This window comes from Epinephelus lanceolatus, chromosome 18, assembly GCF_041903045.1.
Source record: "Epinephelus lanceolatus isolate andai-2023 chromosome 18, ASM4190304v1, whole genome shotgun sequence".
NCBI lineage: Eukaryota > Metazoa > Chordata > Actinopteri > Perciformes > Serranidae > Epinephelus > Epinephelus lanceolatus.
In genome coordinates this window covers 27,242,315-27,265,986 of record NC_135751.1, presented here as the reverse complement: position 1 = coordinate 27,265,986, position 23,672 = coordinate 27,242,315, and the positions used below count along the sequence as shown (strand labels likewise).

Below are 23,672 nucleotides of genomic sequence, written 5' to 3'. Positions count from 1 at the left end.
GAATAGCAGTAATTCCTGTGCTGCTGCACTGAGAGCATTGATCAGCTCACAATTTTCTGCTTGTTAAATCCTCTACCAATCTAAATATAAATACAGATTAATGATGACACATGTATCGTGGGATAAGCTATTCAAAGAGATTTGGAGACGACAGAAAATTAGGTTGTTTTTTTTGTAACATTGCAGGACCAGACTGTCTAAGCATTCATTTGCCACCATGTAGAGAAGCTGTGCTTGCACCATCCACACTGTAATGTAATGTAATGTAATGTACATTATTTTTTAACTGAGCCCATCTAGGGCTAAGACATACTACTTTTGACTGTAGACATACCAACCTTAATCTGGGGTTCAATTTATTCCTAAAGGTTGACTGTTTATAATGCACTCTGTTTGCTTAATCCTTCATGTACTGATGTGAAACCAACTAGAAGAGGGTTTGTAGTGTGGATGGATTCAGTGCCTGCCTTCATCTGTCAGGAATTTGTAGTTCAGCAGAAGGAGACTCAGTAGGTGTTGATTCTCCCCTCTAGCAGACAGGATGTACCTGACAAGCTACAACCAGTGGGAGACAGAATAAACACAGGAGGGAGAAATGTGGGCACAAATTTGCACTGTTCTCTCAGCACACTCACTCACACACACACATCCCGAAGGTATGATGCAGAGGGCCGAGATTATGTTTACTCATTACAGTGTGATACGACGTATTGAAATTACAACACAAGTCAAATTGTGCACCTGGATTCAGAGATTCAGATCTCTTCTGGGGACATCCACAAAAATACACGTGAGCTGCATGTGGAAAGGTTTGACTTGAATGTTTTCTGACCGATTACTCACCTACAGCAGTGACTATGACGGACAAAAGTGGCCAGCACTCGCACCTTTCAAATGAGAAGTTAGAAATGAGCAGTGACATTTGGGACACGAGAAGACGAGGCGGACATGTGGTGGAAGAACACGATGACAGACTCACACTTACCACCAACTAAAGGTTGAGCTTTTGTCAGAATTACACATGATTTAAACACTTAGTCGGTGCACGTGATCATCTTTGTGGGCTTTCAGTCCAGGGAGAACATATTTTTAAGACATGGCTGCAGTGTCTTTGGGTTATAAAGTGAAAATCATTTGATAATCGCCATGTAAATTTGGTTTTGCTGCCCCTTTCAGCTCACCTTTATTTCCTGTAATAGTACTGTTTGTTACAGGAATAAACTAAAGGCGCTGGAATAAATTGGATAGTTAGTGTTTTGTGTGTGAGGCAGTCAGAACAAACATGTTGCACTAAATTGGAAATCGCTGGCGCTAAAATGAAAAGCCTCAGCCGTGTGACTGTTGGTCAGCATCAGTGCAGAGAGAGAAGCAGCTGAGCAGCGCAGTGGGTGGGTTCTCAAGGCTGCTGTCAGCCCTGACACTCGAATTGCTGGGCCAGCAGCATCCTCACCGACGCAGACTAACACCTGCTGTCACCACTGCTGCACCATCAGCTGCTTATCAGCCGGTGGAAAACCCCACAACTGTCTCTCTGAATGGCTGACGACGGGTGGAGGTTGGGTGGTCTGGTCCGGAGAGTCACAATTGTCACGCCATGTTTTCAGAAATTGTAAACCTTAGAAAATAATCACTGTTTTGACATTTTATACATCAAAATGATTGTATGTCTCGCATAGTGTTATGCTGCAGTGGAGGTGCTTTGGAAAGAGAGCTTAAGAAGTTGCATATTAAGAACACTGTGTAGTTTTATTTTTGTTATCAAGCTTAAATGTACCTTTGTTGTGGGTGGATTTAGGAGAGGAGCCAGTACACCCCTGGTGCGCAGTATTACTGTCAAACACGCTTATGATTATGCCTGTAACAAAGCTCTCAGATGCCAACTTGTATTCTCTACCGAGTTTATTTTGAAGCACAGCTATGAATTTGAATAATTCAGCATAGTTTCTGTCTGCTTTTCCTCATTTCAGGTGGAGGCACAGGGGACACGTCTGTGTCTCTCTACCTGTCCCTGGCGGTGTCACTGACGGCGCTTGTGGCCTTGGTGGTATTGCTAGTGAACTGTGTGACCTGCTGCAAGGAAAGGGAGATCAACTTCAAGGTGAGAGTCCTGGCGGGCAGGTAGCCAGACAGATACAGCTCCACCTGCTCCCCTGATGGCCACACCTAATGAATACACGGAGTGGGGATGGATTGTAATGGACGGTGTCTGTGAACTCAGGTCCTGTGTTGGAAGATATGCACTGCAGTAACATGCATAGTGTTTTTAGTCAGTCTTGATTTTTGTTATAGGAGTTCGAGGACCACTTTGACGATGAGATCGACTTCACACCACCAGCAGAGGACACACCTTCTATGCAGTCGCCAGCCGAGGTTTACACCCTCGCTGTGTCCCCTGTGGCCCTGCCTGGACCCCCCCACCTCCAACCTCCTGTCCGCATCACAGGTCTGACACATGCACACTCACAAACAGATTGATACTGCGTGTCAAAACATAATTAATCACTTCAAACGTGTGCATACGTATCACCGAATCACAATCAAAAATGTTTTATTGCCAAGTAAATTTGCACTTAACAAGGACTTGGTGCATAAAATTAAACACAGTGCCAAAATTTAATGACATAGTTAAAAATAAAATTAAGAAACTTTATAATAGAATATGAAAAACAGATGTACTGTACATAGACTTACAAATGGCATATTGACAATGTCTTTGAATGGCTGGATTTCTGTCCTAGTTTCTTCCTGTGCTCTGAGTTTTCTTCTGTCCTCGTCTTTTTCATGTCTATTTTTAGAATGCTAAAAATCCTAAATATACAGCCCCTTGGATACTACATATTTAAGAATAATTTATAGAAGATGGGTGTATTTTTTGAGCTCTTAGTGTCATATGCCTTTTATAGAGCACACAGTAATCAGGTCATTCCACAAGGAGAACATATCTGATTGGGATCTAAACAAACATGCACCACTTGATCTTATTAATCTCTAGGTTTAGATGGACCCTTTCTTAGAATCACCAGTTATGAGCAACAGATGTGACCTTTTCACTTCTTCATCAGTACAGTCTTAATTAACATTGTTTTGTGTTTGATTTCACAGAGGGATCTGCAGGCTTTCAGGTAGCACGTCACAGTCTGAGTTATATCCAGGAGATCGGCAACGGCTGGTTTGGACAGGTAAGACGGGCTCTCTTTGCATTGTCTCAAACAATAACAAATAAAACCAGAAAATGTTAAGTTAGGGTAATGCTTGGTTTAATATGCTGATTCTATACGACATTCAGGGAGTGCTGAGGGTGGTTGCCTGCATCATCTTTGCCACAGGCTGAATATATGCTCTGAATATGTTATGACTGAAGGCTTATGCACCTATTCCCCTCCCCCGTTTTTATTCTGCAACTCATGTTAAAGTGGATAACGAAATATATATACTCTCTGAAATATCCTCAACCCGTCTAGTGGAATACCCATTTTTCTTTTTCAATCTGTCGCCTTCTGTCCTCTGCAGTTTTTGGCATCCCTTGATCTCTTGTGATATATAACATGTGGAAGCATAAATGCTGTATGGCCTTTTTCTCTGTATCTCGTTTAATCCTAAGTGGCGTCATGTCTTTACAGGTCCTTCTGAGTGAAATCTACACAGACCCAGGGGGTGCCAGAGTGGTGGTGAAGGAGTTAAAAGCTAATGCAAGTGCCAAGGAGCAGAATGATTTCCTGCAGCAAGGGGATCCATACAGGTAAACTGTTTTTTTTTTTAATGAAGACTATTATTATTTGATAGATTAATGATAGTATTTTATATTTACTCCAACTGCAGTTTTAAAACTGAGTGTGTGCGAGGACATGCCCACAGTACATGAGGACATAAATAGCTGTAAATGACATCACTGTAATGTCAGCAGCTCCCTCTATCTTTCCTTTTACACATTGCATCAGACTTAATCTCCCAAATCTTGCCGATATTATTTAAAGGTATTTCAAAGCTCATTGCAGGCCTAATTAACACCAGTATTTATGGGCTTTGTGTTATTTTGCCTGTGCAGAGTGCTGCAGCACCCAAACATCCTCCAATGCCTGGGGCAGTGTGTCGAGGCCATTCCCTTCTTGCTTGTTTTTGAGTACTGTGAAATGGTGAGTGACGACATGCACAAAACACACTATTAATCTTCTTTTTACAAAAAAATGTTGATTGTACATGAGGCAAAAAAAGATATATAGCCAAAATTGATAGTTTTACAGTCATGGGAATGAAACTGATCTATAAATCTGCAATTTGTAATCGTATTTTTTAATGTTGTCCAGACTTTCCTCCATTTAACATGTGGCTTTGTGTACCAGTGTCAAGTAATTGAGAGATGGATCATTTACAGCTTGCTTAATCTTCACTTAGCTTCAGCTTCATCAATTGAGGAATTTGAGAATTCTCTCTTGTCACTCTGTTAAGCTCACAAATTCATAGGGCAAGACCCTTTTAAATACTGTCCAGCAAGCACACATAGCTGTCCTGCCCTATTGACCATCTGCACTGAAAGCGTACTGTCTCAATCCTAAATTAGCTCCTCCCTTCATCTCAACATATTGAAGTGTCTCAGACTCCATCATGGCAGCTGATTTATTCACTGTTTTCTCTTTACCTATTCTGGGGTGGGCCAGGGCCTGACTGCTGGGAACTCCCTCCCCTCTCCTCTCCTCCCTCCTCTGCTCCCCCCCTCCTGTCGAAGTGCCATAGCTAGCCTAAGCCTGGGACTTCTCACATTCCCACCTCACCCAGTAAAGCAACAGGCTCCATTTACGCTCCTCTGGTGTCAGCTCCACCAGTTGCTGTGTTTGTGCATTTTAATGGGTAGCACCTTGTGCACATTGGAGACTGAGTTCAGTCTAAAGTAAACCAAGCTGTTCCTAAAGAAACCTATGGGGTGACCAGTGACGAATGCAAGAAGCCAAAAACTTAACCTGAATACACACCACGTTTAGTGTCTGTTTTATTTATCTCAATAGGACAAACCTTTACTATAAGAAGTACAGTAGACTCGGTTTGAAGGTTTGAGGCTGCAGTTTTTTGTGGTGTTGGATAACATGAGCTTCAAAATGTTTCTCTAGTTCTGTGTTCTCGTGTTTATTAAAGTAGGAGAAAAAATAACGTAGCTATAACAGATCTATATTTCTATAATAGCAACATATTAAAGGGACAGTTCACCCCAAAATCACAAATACTTTTCCCCCCTTACCTGTGGTGCTGTTTATCTATCTAGTTTGTTTTGGTGTGAGTTGCCGAGTGTTGGAGATATCGATTACAGAGATGTCTGCCCTTTCTCAAATATAATGGAACTAGAAGGCACTCGGTTTGTGGTGCTCAAAGTGCCAAGAAAATACTTTAGCAATGTCTCTTTTTAGAAATTATGACTCGGCTACTTAAGAAGATCCACAGACCTTGGTGTGAGCAGTTTCCTGTAGGAACTATTTTCTTTCTACCGAACTACACGTCAACCCTATTACTGTGCCGAATGTCACTCCATAACTGCTGCATGTTAAATAAACAACTGTTCACAACTTGTTTCCGCAGTCCCCAGGTGCCTAAATCACAGAGTTGCCTTGAAAACCTGACTTGACAGAGTGTCAACAGTAACTCACTCTCAGTGTAGTCTGTAATCTTTACCTTTCATCTCTATGTGAGTGTACTGTTGAATCAGATGATCCTTACTACTACTCTGGCAGCTAGAAATTATCTCGTGCGTTTCTGTGTATAAGTGTATCAGACGCAGGTGTGTCTGGGTGGCACAAGTCCACTAACTTGCTGCTTGATGCCAGGATACAGGATGTCCTTTTTGTGGTAACCATGAATGAGCTGGCACAACCTGAGCCATAAAGTTTGACTTCACAGTTGTTTTATAGGGGGACATCACATCCAGCCTGTGGTTCTTGGATGTTGAGCCACTGGTTAGGTGACACAAATGCTCCACCTCCACACTGGTTTGACCTGGCAAAGTGTGCAGGTCCAGTTTGGCTCATCTCGCCAGATATTGCATAACTTTGTTGGGCAGGGGTATTGTCAGCTGCCCAAGCCTGGCTTGTGTCCTGGCATTATGGTCTGGCCCAGCCAGCTCCACTAACGTCTCTGACAGGAGATGGAAATGAGTCAAGGTGAATGACTTATCACAAGTGTGTGCAAGCCATTAGGGAAGCCCACATTTGAAGACCAGGTCCTGTTTGTTGAAGGTGATAATGTGTGAGGGTAGCACAACTGAGTGATGTCTATGCTCGTTATCCCTCGGTGGATAAAGAGTTTTGAGGACTTCATCCAAGTGAGATCTTGTCTTACACAATATGTTTTTCTTTTCTTTCAATATGTACAGTACAAAATTAAACTTTAAAGTAACACTTACTTCATAAAGAGATAAAAAAAGCATCGCTCCTGCTTTTAAGTTGAATTTGAAGATGACTTGTCTTGTCCTCTTATTACTTCATGACATGTCAATCATCTTTTAGATTCCAAAACATGAAATGCGACACTGCAGCTGCGCAGTGGACAAGATGAGTCCCATAAAGCCAATATACTGTGACGTTCCCTCTGACAGCGTGGTGATTGATGGTGGTTTTTCTGTCCCGTATCACCCGTGCCGGGTAACCCTGACTCAAAGCATTTTAGACATCAAAATACATCAAGCAACTGGTGCGGGGGCCACAGAATGTCACATACCATAGCGTGAGTGACAGCTTCTAATGCACAGATCTCCTGTCCCGGTGCTTGGCTGTGTCTTTGGTTTTTCCAACCCACTTTAAATGAAACCATGTCCACTTTGTATGACGAAAGCCTTGACGTCTGTGTTCTTATGGAAACCGTACTCCCGTCAGTTCCACGAAATATGACAGCTACAGTAGCTTGGAAAACAGCGATTATGAGACAATGAATTTGATGAATTTACTGTTAATCAGACCACAAATGAGACAAGAATTAGCTTGCTAGCGCACCGTGAGGTCCATTCACCCCTCTGTCTGTCGCTAGGAGATTACTTTACCAGAAGGAGAGCGGGCAGCAGCTCCGGAGACAGACCATTAGTTAGCAAAGTCAGCTAGAAATCCAGCGCCAGGATCACAGTGTAATGGCAGCAACACAAAGTTTGCTGATCTTGGACCGCCCTTACTCTGTCAAATTAGCAAACTTTCTGTTGCTGCTAGGGCTGGGCGATATGGAGAAATCAAATGTCATAATGTTTTATAGCAGATATCCTGATACTGATATTTTGAGGATATTGTAGGGTTGACTGTTGGTGCTTTCTCAAAATATTTACACAATGAGGTTTTTGATAGATAATCATCAGTAATGTGGATATAATGGCAAATATAAATTGGCAAACATAATAACAGTCTGGTAAAATCAGAAAAATACATCACTGTACTGTTATGGTGTCTTCAAAACCAGAAAAAGACAACACTCGCAAAATTACAGTATCCAAAATCAAAGACGATACTCTGGTCTCATGTCACGATTTTGAATAGCGATATACTGTGTCATTGCTGCCGTTAAACGGGTCATGGGAACGCAGCTGTCAAGGCTTTCGTCATACAGAAGTCAGCGTAGTTTTATCTAAAGCAGGTTGGAAAAATGATAGACTGCCAGGGCATTAGTCAGACCCTTCTCTGGTTCAGGGTTCCCGGACGTGAGCCAGCTGACTTCTGGCTTGCGAAAGTTGTTGATCTCTTTCATTTGTTACGGTCGTTAAAGCAACAATCCTCGCAGGGGTATAGAGCTGCTCTTTATGTGACTGTCGTGGCATTTATTAAGCTATACATTACTGACCATGCTCTGCCTATAGGTGTATTGAGCATTGTTATTCACCGTGGGGGGAAGTTGCCCTTATGTGATTTGTGTCCTTTTTGGCGTCTGTAGGCTATTATGCTCTATTGATGGTAACTCATTCTTTAAATTAGCTGATTTAACAAAGGCTGTTGGTCACATTTTGTGAGAACGTTACACCTTTGAAATGCTTCACCCTGGATTTCACATTACGTTCAGTGTCCTACTTGCTCTGTTTAGCTAACTGGTAAACAAGCAAATAGTAATCAGAATATAGCCTGCTTCTAGTACCTACTAGTAGCACGGAAAGTACTTAAATAGCTTGATTTTTTTACATAACTCGATCATGTGACAGCTGTGCCAGACATGAATCTGTGCATTGGGAACTAAGTACATTCTTGTTTATTCATCGGTCAGACACAGGGCCTAATTGTTTTGGCCGCTCACACTTAATGTTGTTTCATCAACAGCCCTGGACCCTCCCCTCTTGAAACCCAGACCTAATCACCTGCTGCGGAGCCTTCACAAATAAAGACAGGCGGAGGGTATCACTTACCATACATTGAATATAGCTCTTCTGTGAAGACTGCTTCTCAGAGCTGTGTGTGTTGCCGTGCAGTAGCTTTTCTGTTTGTGTGTATATGTCTGTGTCTGCAGGGGTAACTGTGGTCGAAGCGAACCGCGCTGCTTACATAAGACGACCGATCTAAGCTGCTTGTAGTGAGATAGCTCAGGGAAAAGTAAACCCTTTGTAAACACGCAGACACGCAAACACAAACAGTAAATGCATGTGACTTGACATTTTTAACAAAACCGTCTTGTATATTATGTGAATCAGGTGTGTGTGTGTGTGTGTGTGTACAGTGCGCTCTTAGTGGCTCATTCCTCAGGGGAGCTCCGTTCTGCTGGCTAATCGGGAGTCTCCTTCACTCCAGCTGTGTTGAACGTGATCTCAAACACACACATAACTTAAATGGCCCTTTGCTTTCACATTGATGTAAATATACTGTCCTCTAAAATACCTAGTATCAAGTTGTAGGACAGTGTACTCAAGAGTCCCTTCTGTCTTTGTTTACTCACATTGTAGTGGAGTTGTAGCGTGTTACATGTTAGTGAATGATAACCACAGGTGTCCACAGACATTCCCAACCAGCCCTGGGTTGCGAACCTGCACACAGCTGAGACCCTTGTTGTAATTCAGATCTACAGCTCCTCAGGTCCGACCACAAAGAGCCTTGTAGGTCTGTGATCTGTGTTCTAGATTCACACTCTTATACTCTGATAGCACTGTGGTCAGTCACACTAGTGAGCTACATTCTAACACAAGCCCTAATATCACTCTCTAACCATGTGTGTGCCTGTGTATGTTTTTTATGTGGGGGTGTAATTAATTAACACAAAGCGCTTTGCCCTGCTTCCCTCACGGGACACCTTGTTCATTTCTCTCCTCCACTCGTGGGCTCCGAAAAACCCAAGCGTACACGAGCACAACGTATTTCACTGACCTGAGCTGGACTCTTTTATTTATAAATCTCTGTGACACAGCATTGAGGTCCATTAAACAGCGTTACCCTTATTTGGTCCTCTCACACATCAGCAGGGAGAAGTGCTGAGGAGACAGGAACAGGAGAGTCTACTGCCCCTGTGTGGCTGTCTCTGCACAGTGCATTTAACTAGCACTGCTACTGCTATAATACAAATAAGATTAATCTGGATTTATTGAATGTTCATGCTTGCTTTCGGTGTGCTAATACAGCTGGTTGTTTTATCTGTGTGTGTGTTTGCAGGGGGATTTGCGTGGCTATCTGTCTCAGCAGGATTGGATGTTCCGAAATGCTGAGTTGCTGCAGCTGCAGAGGATGGCCTGTGAAATTGCTGCTGGTGTCACTCACCTTCACAAACACAACTTCCTGCACAGGTAGCACTTCAGAATTGCAACACTTGAGCAAGCTCACAGGTTTAAAACGCACTAAGCTAAGCATTGTGTCTTTGTTTGTCTGTCAACGACTACAGCTGCTGTATCCTGCAATTACATATTGCAATCACAGCCTTTACTCACAGATGCTTTACATTTTTCAACAACATTTAGTTTTTCTGCCACAACTTATTAGATTAGAGGTTCCCCCAAGTAAATATGTATTACTTAAGACGTAGTTATCTTTACCTTCTTGGTTGTATTAATTTTAATGCAGAAAGGATTCTTTTGAAATCTAACTAATGTCATTTAACTTTTTAAGGATTTAAATTTATGCAAAAAATTGGCTTAAATTTATGTATCTAACATTAGATAAATTTAAGCACTTCAATATTTAATCTTATGAACATATCTTAATTGCTATCTTAAATTTTTTTTTTATCAAGAAAATACAAATTTTATGGTGTATGATTAATATATAGTCATTTTGCTTGGTATGTATGTAATGTCACTAGACACAAACCTCATAAAATATGACTGTAAAAGCTTAGGTCAACTGTCTGTCTGACTGTCCAACCAGTCTCATGAGTACCAGTGTTCTCCAAAAAAGGTGTGTACAGCAGAGACGCTGCATTTCATTTTCATTTTTACCCCCAGTGAGTACTGGATGTCTGGCTCCCAGCAGCCAGCAGGGTACAGGGGGGGGATTGTTGGGAACGTGTCTTGGTTGAGGTGGGGGGTTACATACGATGCTCCGCTCATCAGCTCTATTTTGCATGCTCAGAATAAGCTCAGAGGGTTCCAATTACACAGCTCCCATGCATTGCCACAGTGTCAGCTGTCTGCTGCCAGAGTGGATATGATGATTCTGCTCTTTGCGTGTAAAAGGATAGCCTCATATTGGGCGTTGTGTTTTAATCCTTGTTACAACTTAAAGAGAGTGCTACAAGCTTCCCTTCATGTGGACAAACGTAATTTGCAATCGTAAAAATATGTTTTCTTCAAAGGCCACAAAAAATTGTTACGGAAAACTGAATGACCAGTTCAGCCACATGCTGGCAAAATTAAATGAGAGATGATTGATGGTGCAGCGCCGCAGACACAAAACCCTCCGGGGCAAGTGCTGTGTGGGATGATATCCAAAGTTGAAACCCCAGCTTTGCAGCACAAGGGTGAGAATGGTGCTGCAAAGGATCGAGCAAAACATCTGAATATATTCTCAATCAGAAACCATGGAAAGATGTTTCTTTAAAGGCACACAGTGATTGCTCTACATATATTTTTAGAGAGGTTTTCTTATTGGAGTTTGGATTGTCAATCAATATGTGACATGTTTGAGTATTCACTGTGTTGTAAACGTCTTGATTTTCCTAATTACAGGATAAGATAAGATAAAATAAAAAAAGAGTAGATAAGCTAAACTTTATGAACCACACACTGGGGAAATTCAAGTTACAGCAGCTCTAGAGTCAGCACAATGCAAATGGTGTGAGAGTAGGACATTCAGATATATGTCAGATTTGTATTTTTAAAGACAAAATATTCATTACTTTGATAACTATTCTTGTATTTCAAAAATATCAACTTGTTTGCTTTCCTTTCCTCTTAATACTGGGTAAATAAATAGTTACTGCTTGCAAAAAAAACCTCCACACTAGACAGCAGTGGTGTCTGATAGGAGTGATCACTGCCACGCCATGTATTAACCTTGTAGGGTTAAGATGTTGGACCCATTTCCTCACTGCTCTGTTACTGTATGTCGGCCCTCTGCCAGCAGCAGGGGGACAGGGGACAGGAGGGTTTAAAATAAATCTCCATTTATCTTACAGAGGTTTCAGCAGGTCTGACAGACGCTGGGCCATGTACACACGAGAGCACTGGTGTCAGCAGTGGTTGCCGTGAGGCGCGTAAAAGGGACTTGGAGCTTGTGCGCAGGGCTGAAGGGAAACCAAGGCCTGCCTCTTCTCTCAGTGTGAATTAACTACCATATGTCTGCTTAATGGGCAGAAAGAGCGCCTCAGAGCTTCTTACGCCCTCTCCTGGCAGCTTCGCGAAACGTTTCTGTGTTTCCCTCCAGACACGATATCCTGCTGCTGTATGCACGAGTCAGGAATAGTCCCTGAATGAGTCTTGCTGCAAGGTGAAGAGCAGAGGCAAATGACAGAAGGAGAATTTCCTGTAGTTGCCAAAGTCATTTGTGATCTTGCCAAACTCATTTGCAATTGATTCTTGTGAGGTAATCTTAGCCTTAAAGGATAAGAGCAGATGGTGGTTTCCTTGTTCATCGTGATATGATTGATTTAGATTCACTTCACTTTAACATTGCTTTATAAACACAAATAACAAAGCACACGCTCAACAAATTCCCTAACTAGCAAGAACAAACATCTGCTGAATCTTCTCAGTCAAGCGATGGTCGCCTGAGAGCTGTATAATCAGTGAATAATTTAGTAACTGTAAATTTGTGAAGTATCTAATCCATCCCTGTGTGTCACGCTGATGTTGTTTTCTATGCAGTGATTTAGCTCTGAGGAATTGCTACCTGACTGCAGATCTTACAGTCAAAGTGGGAGACTATGGCATTGGACCCTACAGATACAAAGTAAGCAGAAATCTCAATTTCAGATATTTTCCGCATTTTGTTATTTATTGTGTGGAGCTGCATACACTAGTCAACAGGTTATACAAGATACTGTGCATTAGACTGGACTGTAGTTATACTTTTACTCCTAAATAGATAGATGTGATCCAATCCAACTTTTTTATGGCTGATACTGATAAATATTGTAATATTACTTGTAATTGCTGATGTGATACAGATTAGCAGTGATAATTATGTGACTTTTACTGTGTCTGTTTTTCTTTTGTGGTCACGAAACTGTGTCACGAGTGAAAATGTGTGTTAAAAAGCATCTGCTTGAAATTATATTTCAAACACATTGTGGATAATTTATTTATGGTGTATTTGATAGAGCACTTCGATGCAGTATACATAGACAAACTGAAAACAGCTATCGGACGTATCATACTCTCATGTTTGTCGTGGAAACTCTGACTCATGAAATAATCATCCAGATACATACCAAATTAAAAAAATCTGTTAGATCCTTTTGCTTGTAGCAGGCTACCACAGCCCCACACTGCCTGCCAGGCACCAGCAGCCTAATGATATACAGTATAAGCAGCCTGACCGCATCTTGATTCCCACCATCTGGAGTCTAGTGAGACTCACACTTGTCTTAGAAGGATGCATGTGGGGGAGATTGGGCATCGTGATTGATCAGGCAGTGAAAACATTTCTGTTTGTTTTGCCTAATTTATGATCTATTTGTCCTGACTTGTCAAGACCTTTTAATAAATATTGTACAACACACATAAGAGCCCAATTAATTGGAGTATCTCTACACTTGGATGCATTTTAAGATTTAAAAGTTAGCCACCCAAGGTGCTGCTGCCAAGAAAAGGACCTTGCATTATATAGTTGCCAAACTTATCAGAAAATGTGTCCTTGTCATTATAAAATTCACCCACAAGGCACATGTGAGTAAGAGTCAAGTAGTTTGAAGCCATAATTTTTGCTCAAAAAGAGCTTTTATTTACCAAACTCAATAAATGACTCCCTCTCACGATGGTAACCTACTCCACCTTGTGCAGCTGAGGAACTGGAGTTGCCTCTGTGAGGTCTGGCAGTTGTGCAGCCAGCTCCAGATGACGTCACTGAGGATAAATCTTTCATTGTGGGCAGTGCAGTTTGTCATCCTTTGATCAACTGCATGTTTCACTGAAGAGATGAGACTGTCTTCTTTTGTAACTGAACACGCTGCATATGTCCTGAGGCGGTTCTGTCTGCTGCATTCTTCAAATACTGCTGATGTGTCAGTTTGACTGTCTGAATTTAATACTCATAAGGTCAACCAGTAAATCTATTTCTGTAAAGAAAGGGAGAGGCAAAGAAGACAGGGCACTGCCTCAACAAGAGCTAATAAACAGGCAAATGTCTTATTTTGTAGAGAGCTTTTTTACAGTGTTTCCTAGAAAGTGTGTCCAAGTAACAAATACTGTGTGTAACTGTTTATTTAACAATGTTACTATAGGAGGATTACATCATCACAGAGGATGATGTGTATGCACCTCTTCGCTGGTTGGCTCCTGAGCTGGTGGGTGAGCGCCATGGGGGTGTGATTACACTGGAGCAGTCCAAGCCCAGCAATGTGTGGTAGGTACCAGACTGCCGCTCTTCGCTGACACAAGAGGACATTTTTAAAAGCCCATAACTCATAATGACTCTGAGGGAACCTGAATTTAATCCAAATATATTCTAATGTGAGTCTCCTGAGAGAGTTACCATCATGTCCCATATTCAGAAAATACATGTGAGGTATATTTGGAATAAGACAAAGACAGTAGATTTCACCTCTGGCTCACTGCTGAGCAAACAAGCCCCGCCAGCCAAAGCAAGAGCTTGTAAATCCCAAACAATCTGGATAATTTCCAAAAGCGGGGAAAAAAGACCTTGACACTGCACCAACCAAGCATCTCTGCACACTGTATAGTCTTTTCAGCCCCTCCCTGACTTCACAACTCACTGCCGAAATGCTTTTTGGTCATAAATTGCAGAGTTTCGAAACATAGTTTTAATCACAAGAGGCAGGTAATTTATTTATTTTACAGTACTGTTTTCGAGGGGTTGAGTATTCAACTCACCACATTAATTTTTATGGTTTTGGCTCAAGAGGTCAAGGTCTGTTGCCGAATTCGAAGTGTGTAAGGTATCTTTTGTCCTCAATCTTCCATAGGGCCTTGGGGGTCACACTGTGGGAGCTCTTTGAGAACGCCACTCAGCCGTACCCCCATCTCTCCGATCGGGAGGTTCTCAATCACGTGATCAAGGAACAACAAGTCAAACTCTTTAAGCCACAGCTGGAGCTTCCTTATTCTGACAGATGGTGAGTTTCTGGAATATGTCAATAACATTATTGTGAGCAGTGTTTCTCAAATCAGGTTTTAAGTTATTGAAGCGGCCATTAAAAGAGTGTCTTATCTGAAAAAGAGATGTCTGTTTTCCCGTAATTTCAGGCACGAGGTCCTGCAGTTCTGCTGGCTGTCTCCAGACAAGCGGGCCACAGCAGAGGAAGTTCACCGTCTGCTCATCTATCTCCGCATGCAAGGCCAGAAGGACATAGAAGAAGACTTTGAGCAACGTTGGGATGCTCTCAAGCCCAACCCTTCCACGCGGCAGACCACTGTCAGCCACTCCTCTTTCCCAATCCTGGAACAGTTCGCCGATGATGCCCTGCGACAAGAGATCGACGAAGTTCTCACTGTCACTGAAACAAGCAAAGGTCTCAGCTTTGAGTATGTTTGGGAGGCAGCCAAGCATGACCACTACGATGGCAGCCACGGACGTTCAGGCATGGACACAACGTTAAACTATCACAGCATGTTCTTTCCCGTTTCCAGCGAAGACATCCAAGCTCATTTCCCCGATCCTGTAGCCAGAGCAGCGGGCACAGAAAGTGGAAACACTCCTTCAGGAATTCCTGGGATTGTACCAGTGTTTGATGCACAAAAGCCATCTAATGGAAATGAATACTATATACAACTAGAAGAACCAGGGGAGAGCACTGTAGGGGAAGATGGGAACAGAGAGCAAGACATGGACTTCAGTTCAGGCCGGCAAGACTTTGTTGTTCTACAAGATGTCCGTCTGGATGAGTCTAGCACTGATGCTGATTTTTTCCACCAAAGTATTGACTCCAAGGATTCCTATTTACCAGACAGCCACATCTGGTCGTCTCTTGAAAATGACAGTCCATACCACACCAACATTTTCACAGATGGGGGGTCCAAGCAAGAGGACTCTCCATCCTGGAGACAGAGTTTTATGGAGCTTCCAGAACGCAATGGCAACCCTTTCCATGAACGTGCACCTTTAGAAGTCCAGGAGGTGGATACAGATAAAAACAATGGGGACTCTTTTTTAGGGGATAGTTCAGAAGCTCCTCACGTGATGGATTCTTTGGAAGTGGAGGGGGAGAAAACAGATGTGAAGAGGCTTCTGAACACTGAAAAACTAGCTGATAACTTTATGTTTCTCAAAGACCAGAACCTAATGAAAGGCGGATCAAGTCTCTCAAGTCCACAGGAGAATTTTCTTTTACCTGGCCTTGCCCATGAACCAGAAGAAAGATTCAAAATGAGCTCTTGGGACAACCTTGAGAATTTAGGCAGCTTATTAACAGCAGACACTTATTTAAAACCTGCAGCAAGTAGCACATCCTCTAGACAGGAACTTTTAGATTCCCCAAGTACCAGCTTGGGAGAGTTATGTCCGTCTCTGGTAAAAAATGAAACACTGGTGCCTTTCATTACAGTGGACACAGACGATAACACAAGCAACCAGCTGCCAGTTAGAAGTAGTTCTTCCACCGAAGACCTTGGTCTGCTGCAATCCTCCGACGGAGGTAAAGACTCTGGTTTTGATTCTACCTCAGAGAGGTTTGAGGTTATCATCAGTCAGACTGATGACCACACCCCTGCATTCTCTGAAAGTGCCACTACAGACTCATTGTGCACAGATGCCAAAATTCCCAGCCTTGAAGATGACCAAGGAACCTCAAAGGATAATGTTCAGCCCGTAGGAAGTGAAATGCCTGAAAACCTCCAAGTCCAAGCATCAGACAACGGACACAGTGAAGACCTCACAAGTAACGATCTGTTGAGTGAGCTTATTGAGGATGCGGACATAGAACTGGAAACCACTCTGTCTGACCACGAAGAATCCTTTATGGACACTAATGGGGGCCCTATTGTCAGATCTTCTCTGTTGGTCTCTGGGCCATCTTTGGACCAGATCAGCCAGGACAGTTTACTGGAAGACAGTATGTCCACCACTCTACCAACTGTAGATAACTCAGCCGAGACGCCAGACTCTTTAGACTCTCTCGATATCCACAGGCTAGGCGAACAAGGAGAAGAGCTGAGTGCTCAAATACCCCAACACAAACTGCAGCCTCCATACAAAATATCAGACAGCGGGTATGAGACGGAGAACCTGGAGTCTCCCGAGTGGAACTCTCAGCCTACTGTTAAAGACCACTCTCCGGCAAAAAATGGCACGAGTGTTGCCAAAGAAGAGGAGGAGACAGAGGAGCTCACAGCTGCGAAGAATCTGGTCCCACCAGAAATCATCATCTCCGAAGTAGAGGGTGTGCTGGATGCTCAGAGTGAGAGCCCACAGCCAGATCATGAAGCTCCACCTGAGGAGCCTCTCATGGGCAGTAATTACAGAGACTCTGCCTACTTCTCAGACAATGAATCAGAACCTGAGAAAAAATCTGAAGAAACGGTTGCAGGAGGTTCTGGTGAAGTCACGTGGCTGAGGAACTCTACTGATGCGGTCAGCGGGGCCGCAGGAGGGTCAGCACCGGAGGTCAGCGTGGTCAGAGATGTAGATTCTTTACTTTCCCTGCAAGAATCTTCTCAAGCTGCTGAAGCACAGACTGATGCAGAAACACATCCTGATGTTGGGAGTGTGTTACCGGAGGCAGATGTAGACATCTCAGAAAAAAGCGAGAAGGAGGTGACAGAGGCTACAAACAGTCAAAATGAAGATGGAAACAAACCAGATTTGTTAAAAGACATCACATCTCCTGATCAACCAGATCCATCAGACGGTATAGAAACCCCAACTCCAGCTCCTCCTGTTGCCCCATCAGAGCCAGAGCCAAAGAACACAGGTCACGCTAAACTAACCAGGACCTACGCGAGTGATGGTCATAAGATAAAAGAGCCGGACATGGAGGGGCGTTACCTGGGGAGGCGGGATGGCTCGGGTCAGGAGGATGGCGTAGATGCAGACGAGGAGGACGAGAACAGCGACGACTCCGATGATGACATGCGTGGATACCAGCTACACAGTTCCAGCTCAGACAGTGAGGATGATACCGTGCATACAGTGCCGCTCATTATCTCAGATGATAGCAGTGCGAAGAACCTGAAGAGCTTGTTGAAACCCACCACGCTGAACATTCAGGCATCATCTTCACCGTTTCCTGTGAGGGGCAGTGAAGATCACTCCAGAAGATCTGTGTCTTTCTTTGATGATGTCACCGTCTACCTGTTTGACCAGGTAAAGCATTGTTTTTTTGTTGTTTATTGAGTTATTATAGGTGTAACTAGTAAGACTCTTGTGTGGCTAATTAAAATCCAACTCAATGTGATGTAGGAGACCCCCACCAAGGAACTGGGTGACCACTCCTCAGGCTCACACAATCAGGCACCAGAGTTCAGCAGCCCAGTGCCCACTGCCAGCTACCTGAACCGGTTCACCAACTCTGAAAGCTCCACCGATGAAGAAGGTAGCGCCAAAATTCACAAAACGTGCAGCTGCTGAAATTTTCTTTCCTTAAAATACCCTGACGGAATCATTAAATTCCTGCAGGTGGTGGTTTTGAGTGGGATGATGACTTCTCCACGGCGCCTGCCTTCCTGCCCAAGACGGATAAAGACCCCGTCTCGAAAACGATGTCCTCAACTGCAGCATCCCGCTTTTCCTCTCCGCCTCCCGCAGCAGGGCGCGTGCTGGAGCCCAGCTGGTCCGCCTCCTCGAACTACTCCCGCTTCTCCATCTCGCCGGCCAGCATCGCCAGCTTCTCCCTGACACATCTCACCGACTCTGACATCGAGCAAGGAGGCAAGTTGAGCATGCATTCGCAACACACCTGCATAGGTTTTTACACAGGCTTAAAGGAATAGTTCCACATTTTGGGCTGATGTGCTTTCTTGACAGGAATTAGATAAGAACATCAACACCACTCTCATCTCTGTACAGCAAATATAAAGCTATGGTTAGCTTAGCAGTCTCCAGCAACACTCCAGGATGTTACTGTACTCAAAAAAACCCTGTAAAACCACAGCATTTTGATATTGTGCTTCATTTTTTCCACATATCTACCAAATTAGATATAAGGTATTAATAAGTAAGATGGTAGTGGATTTATTTCACCTTTGGACAGAGCAAGACTAGCTCTTTCGAGTCTTGGGGCTAAGCTAAGCTAACCAATGCTGGCTGGAGCTTCATATTTACCATACACGCATTAGAGTGTTATCAATCATTTTCTCTCTCAGCATCTTTCCCAACATGTCAAACTATTCCTTTAAAAATGGTTAATTTTTATTGCAGTTCTGATCACATCATATGCATGTCTTGGTGCAAATGTATATGACATTAGGTGCATTCACATGGACCCTCATATTCCACTAATAATCACGATAGAAGCCCCAAAAAAATGCCTCATATAACCACCTTAGTTGGAAGACACTGGTCTGATCTGACCCTATCAAAAGAATTAGGTTGAGAGGGTTGGAGTAAACCTTTGATAATCAGTTAAATAGGAAAATATTAGTACCTTACAACCATGTAAACACTTCGAAAGATTCTTTCTTTCTGGTTGGAATAAATAATTTCTGGCCCTGTATGTTTGTTGCATGCAGTCCAAAAAGGAGTAGGTAGAAGTAAAACTTATATGTCCCTACTGTTACGCCCCACCCTTATGCGGCACTATGGGGTGAACAAAACTCCAACACTGACCCATAATAACCACATAAACACCCTTAAAACACTCAAATCCATGGGATTTATTAGAATGAAAACATCAAACAAGACAACAAAAATCCCAGGCTGAGAGACAGCAGGACCCGCAGTCCCCACACCAGCGGCCTCTCTCCTCTGCTGCTTCATAGGAGCTCTTAACCACCTTCTCCACGCCAGGTGCGCCGCACCTCGTTAACTAATGCAGCACACCTGGGCAGAGCTACAAGGGAGGGAAAAGGGACAGCAGCACAGAACACATACACAGCTGTAACACCTACTCCTCTCTTTAATTTCCTCTTTTAACTCATGTATTATCTTAACCAGGAACCACTTCTTCTTTTGCAATTTATTTGTTGAATGAATTTAATTTTCTCAATAAGGTTGGGGAAAAAAAACTTCCTCTGTTATATTACTGGCAGATTAGAGGGAGGGAACCAGTTTGTGCAAGTCAGAAAAGTTATATTTTGATCAAATGCTTTGTGGTATGTAAACATCCATCTTATCGGATCACTTTATTTAGCATCTATGTATAAAATATTGTCTATGTAACCACAGTTAATGTCACTATCCTAGCTGACATCTCCACTGACTACTGTTAATTGTAATATTCATCACTCAGTTGAATGCATGTTTTAACTCTCTCAGTCCTCTTCTGTTCACTCCAGGGAGCAGTGAAGACGGAGAGAAGGACTAGTGTGATACATTTCCATGACACTATTGAAAAAACGAACCTATACTCGCACTTTTTGGAACCGGAGAATGGCTGAATAAGGACAAATGACACGGTTTGTAGGTCAAACCGTGGATGCTTCTCTCAGGCAGAACTGCTCTTTACCTACACGGAGATGGCCATGAGAACAAGGACTTTTCAGCAAATAAAGACAGACGAGGCCCAGCTCCCATCTGAGCCGCATCACCTCTCCAGCTACATCAGTGTGTGTGATTTCAGTTCAGTGCAATTCCACTCGGGAGGATGGGGGGAAAGAAAAAAAAAATGTTTCTAAATGTTTGCTTTAAAGACTCATCAAGCGCATTCCAGGTGTTTGGCTGCTTCTTCTTGTGTGTCAAAGTGCACTCGTTTCCCAGGACTTTTGCATCACCAAAAAAAAGAAAAGACAAAAAAAGACTTTATGCTCTGAATTCAACACTCTGGGCTGACGGACTTATCACTACAGCCAAATAGGAAGGAATAAGCTCTCTGATTTCAGCAGACCTAAAACTGAAAATCCAAGCTTTTTCTCTGACTTTGTTAATTTTGCTCCTTCATGTTGTGCGATTATTTCAGTGGTTGCCTCTTTTGGAAGAGTGATTTGTTTTCTCGTAACTCCTCGTTGGGTGTTAGTCACAGTCTCCTAATGGGAGAGAAACCATGTGTTGTATCCTTCTTTAGCAGCGTTCGAATAAGAAGGGTTGACCTTAAATAAGAATCCCTCATCTACAGAGGGGACACACTGTGTGTTCCTTTATTTATGTGTGAAAGGAATATTCACAGTAAGTAGTTTCATATTTTTGAGACGTCTCAGTAAGACAGGAGGCGGGCGTTAGACAAGGATTGTCATGCTAATCCTTACGGAGGTGATTCAAGTGAGAGGCAGTCGTGAGAAGCTTAAAGACAAGTTATTCATTTTGTAACACTTCATTTTATGCTCTGACACGTGCAGGAAGTTGGTTTTGACTACTTGTCACTGGATCTTATCACAGTGCCTGTGATGCTGTAAAGACAGCTGCACTACTCCATTTCCTATCACTACAGAAATTTTCAAATCGCACGTTTAGTGGGATTGTGTAAAGAAAAAAAAGCAGGAGATTTTATTTTTAAATGTCAGAATGAAGAAATGTTAATGAGCTGTTTGTACTTTTGATGAGCTGTGTGTAAACAAATGTGCAATGAGTTTCATGATTTAGTCGGAATATGAGTTCCTAGGACACACCCGGGTGAACATGACGGCGTTTCTTCAGCAACGTGCAGGGACTTAAAGCTTCACATAAACACTACTAGAACAAAAACACTGCTGCTTTTATCAGTGTCATGAACAGAGTTGTCTGCCTTTTGTTTGTTTTTTTTAAACTTTGTGTCAAACTTAATGAACCTGTTCAGATGGCATTTTCTTCCTCCTTAAGGACCCCTCGTCCAGTTGCGTTTTCAAACATCTCATTGTATCTTATCATTTGCAGGCCTCTGTGGCTGTACAGGGTCGGCTGGGGACGTGTGTATCATGATCGGTTTCTGTATAGAAGCGTAATGCAAACTGTTATGGATCAAGATATGCTTTCCCTCCAGGATTTCATGTACAGCTATGAAAACACAGTTCTCCTAACTGCGGATTTTACAGTTGCTGTATGGTTCTCTCCTTATAAAGGTTTCGTCACAGATGTACAGCCGTACTTCACCTGTAGTAGATAACGTCCATCTCTCCCACCCCAAATACAGAAGGCACTGTATCTTAGATAACCTCTGTTAAAAAACCAGCAGCCTGTGCTTCAGTTAAACTTGAACATTTATTTAAGGAAATCTTGTTTTATTTGACTACAGTATACATTTGCTTAATCTTGCACATTTGAGAAATGTAACTTAATGTTGATCTGTACCGATGTATGTAAATGTAAATTTTTCTTTTTCTTTGTCTGTAAATGGGAAATGACGTAACTGAGTTATAGGTATGAGGTTTCATTTTGTAACTTAAAGCTGAGTTGATCAGAGGGACATATCACAGTCATCGGCTAAAAGCGGTTAAATTAAGACATGAGCAGCAGATGTGAATTCAGTCTGTCCTTTAAACTTGTAGATTTTAAAAAAATATTTTTACTTCATATTTATCATGCTTAGTGTAATTGAATGAAATGTTTATAATTACACTGTTTAATATGAAAATAAATGCAAATGAACTTCTAATAGGTTTTGTAATGTGTCGCTGTGGTTGCTGCACACGGTAAGGATGTGCGTTATTTTATTCTCTAATATGACTATTGTGTCATCAAACCATATTAAATCTGCGTGGGAGGCAGATCTTGGTGTGGAGTTGACTGAGGAGGTGGGAAATTAGGGGATAAAGAGGCTCCATCTAAGCTCTGCTAATGCCACAGTGCAGTTGATTCAGTTCAAAGTCATGCATAGATGACATTATTCCAAAGAAAAGATGCTGTCTCTGGCAGATGTAACTTCACAAGAGGTACTCTCGGTCATACGTTCTTGTTTTGTCCTAAGGTTGTTCCTTTTTGGCAGGATCTTCTCTTGGTATGGCAGTATTTATGACACTCAGATTGAACTTGACATTTGGTTGTTCTGAAGCTTCCCTTGCTCTGCCACATACCGCACAGAGGTCTCTGATGGTTGGCACGTTAGTAGCACGTTTTTCCTGCGTCAAAGTGGAAAGCTAACATGTCATTCACTGCTTGTTACCTGCGGTCAAACAGTCCAACCAGGCAGCGCTGATCAAATATAACTCAGGATTCTCCATTTCTCACCTCAGATGTTTTCAGGAACATGTTTTAGTGAAGTGTTTAGCAGCCACGATGAAAACAGTCAAGCCAAAACCAAGCACAGAAGCAAGCTCTCATTTTAAGACATGCCATACTATAACTTTTTTCAACATACTGTACTAAGACATTTTATGTTGTTTTTTTTTTTACATAAAATTCTCAGGTTAACAGTCAAACCTACAGTGTGAAAGTCCTGTGTATTGACCATCCACCATGTCTGCAGTTCTCCAGGGACGCCCCATTTATACCATGTCACCTGACTTTGGTCTGACTTGTACATATACTATGTTTTTTTTTAAAATTAGTTATACATGGACTTCCTTTGTTTTTTTTTTTAATGCTTTATCTAAAGGAGCAAGAGAAAATCTTCAAGGAGGCATGTGTGAGTGTCTCCAGTTTGTTAGCTCAGGGAGATAGAGGATCGGTTTGACGGTTAGAGGAGTGGGGTTCAATTCTCAGGTGAACAGTCTGTTTTGCAAGGACAAAGTTAAAATGTCTAAGAAACACAGACAAAGTGGCTCTGGCCTGGTAGCTCAGGCTGTTAGAGGACTGGTTGGAAGTCCTTAGGTTGAATGTTCAATCCTCGTCAAGGATTGGTGAATTTTAAAGGCCACTGTCCAGAGGACAGAGTGAAAGGCTCAGTGAAACCCAACAGAAGTGTGAGGTGGACTAGCTGAGGCTATTATAGAGCTGCTTGGGAATTCTGCGGTTGGAGGTTCAATCCTTATCCAGAGCAGGTGAATTTTAAAGTCCAGCGTCCAAGTAAAAAGGTTAAATGCATCCGGAGACATGTACATAAGCGTAGGCAGGATATCTCAGTGGTTAAGGCTACTGACCTCAGTGCGGGAGACTGTGGATCACATCTGATGCTGCCTCGCAAATATG

The 23,672-nt window shown here is 42.6% G+C and overlaps 1 protein-coding gene across 2 annotated transcripts in view; it reads left to right on the top strand.

The window, feature by feature from the left end:
• Positions 1-22,200, top strand: part of lmtk2 (lemur tyrosine kinase 2) — a 40,507-nt gene extending 18,307 nt beyond the window's left edge. For both annotated transcript variants that reach the window (XM_033644597.2, XM_033644596.2), the window contains exons 2-14: positions 1,968-2,098; positions 2,290-2,443; positions 3,103-3,179; positions 3,621-3,739; positions 4,046-4,133; positions 9,585-9,715; positions 12,230-12,314; positions 13,807-13,928; positions 14,509-14,658; positions 14,789-17,843; positions 17,940-18,072; positions 18,156-18,407; positions 19,973-22,200. In XM_033644597.2, the coding sequence (XP_033500488.1) occupies positions 2,353-2,443; positions 3,103-3,179; positions 3,621-3,739; positions 4,046-4,133; positions 9,585-9,715; positions 12,230-12,314; positions 13,807-13,928; positions 14,509-14,658; positions 14,789-17,843; positions 17,940-18,072; positions 18,156-18,407; positions 19,973-20,001 (4,332 nt within the window). In that variant the 5' untranslated portion in view covers positions 1,968-2,098; positions 2,290-2,352 and the 3' untranslated portion in view covers positions 20,002-22,200. The remainder of the gene's footprint in view (positions 1-1,967; positions 2,099-2,289; positions 2,444-3,102; positions 3,180-3,620; positions 3,740-4,045; positions 4,134-9,584; positions 9,716-12,229; positions 12,315-13,806; positions 13,929-14,508; positions 14,659-14,788; positions 17,844-17,939; positions 18,073-18,155; positions 18,408-19,972) is intronic.
• The last annotated feature ends 1,472 nt before the right edge of the window (positions 22,201-23,672 follow it).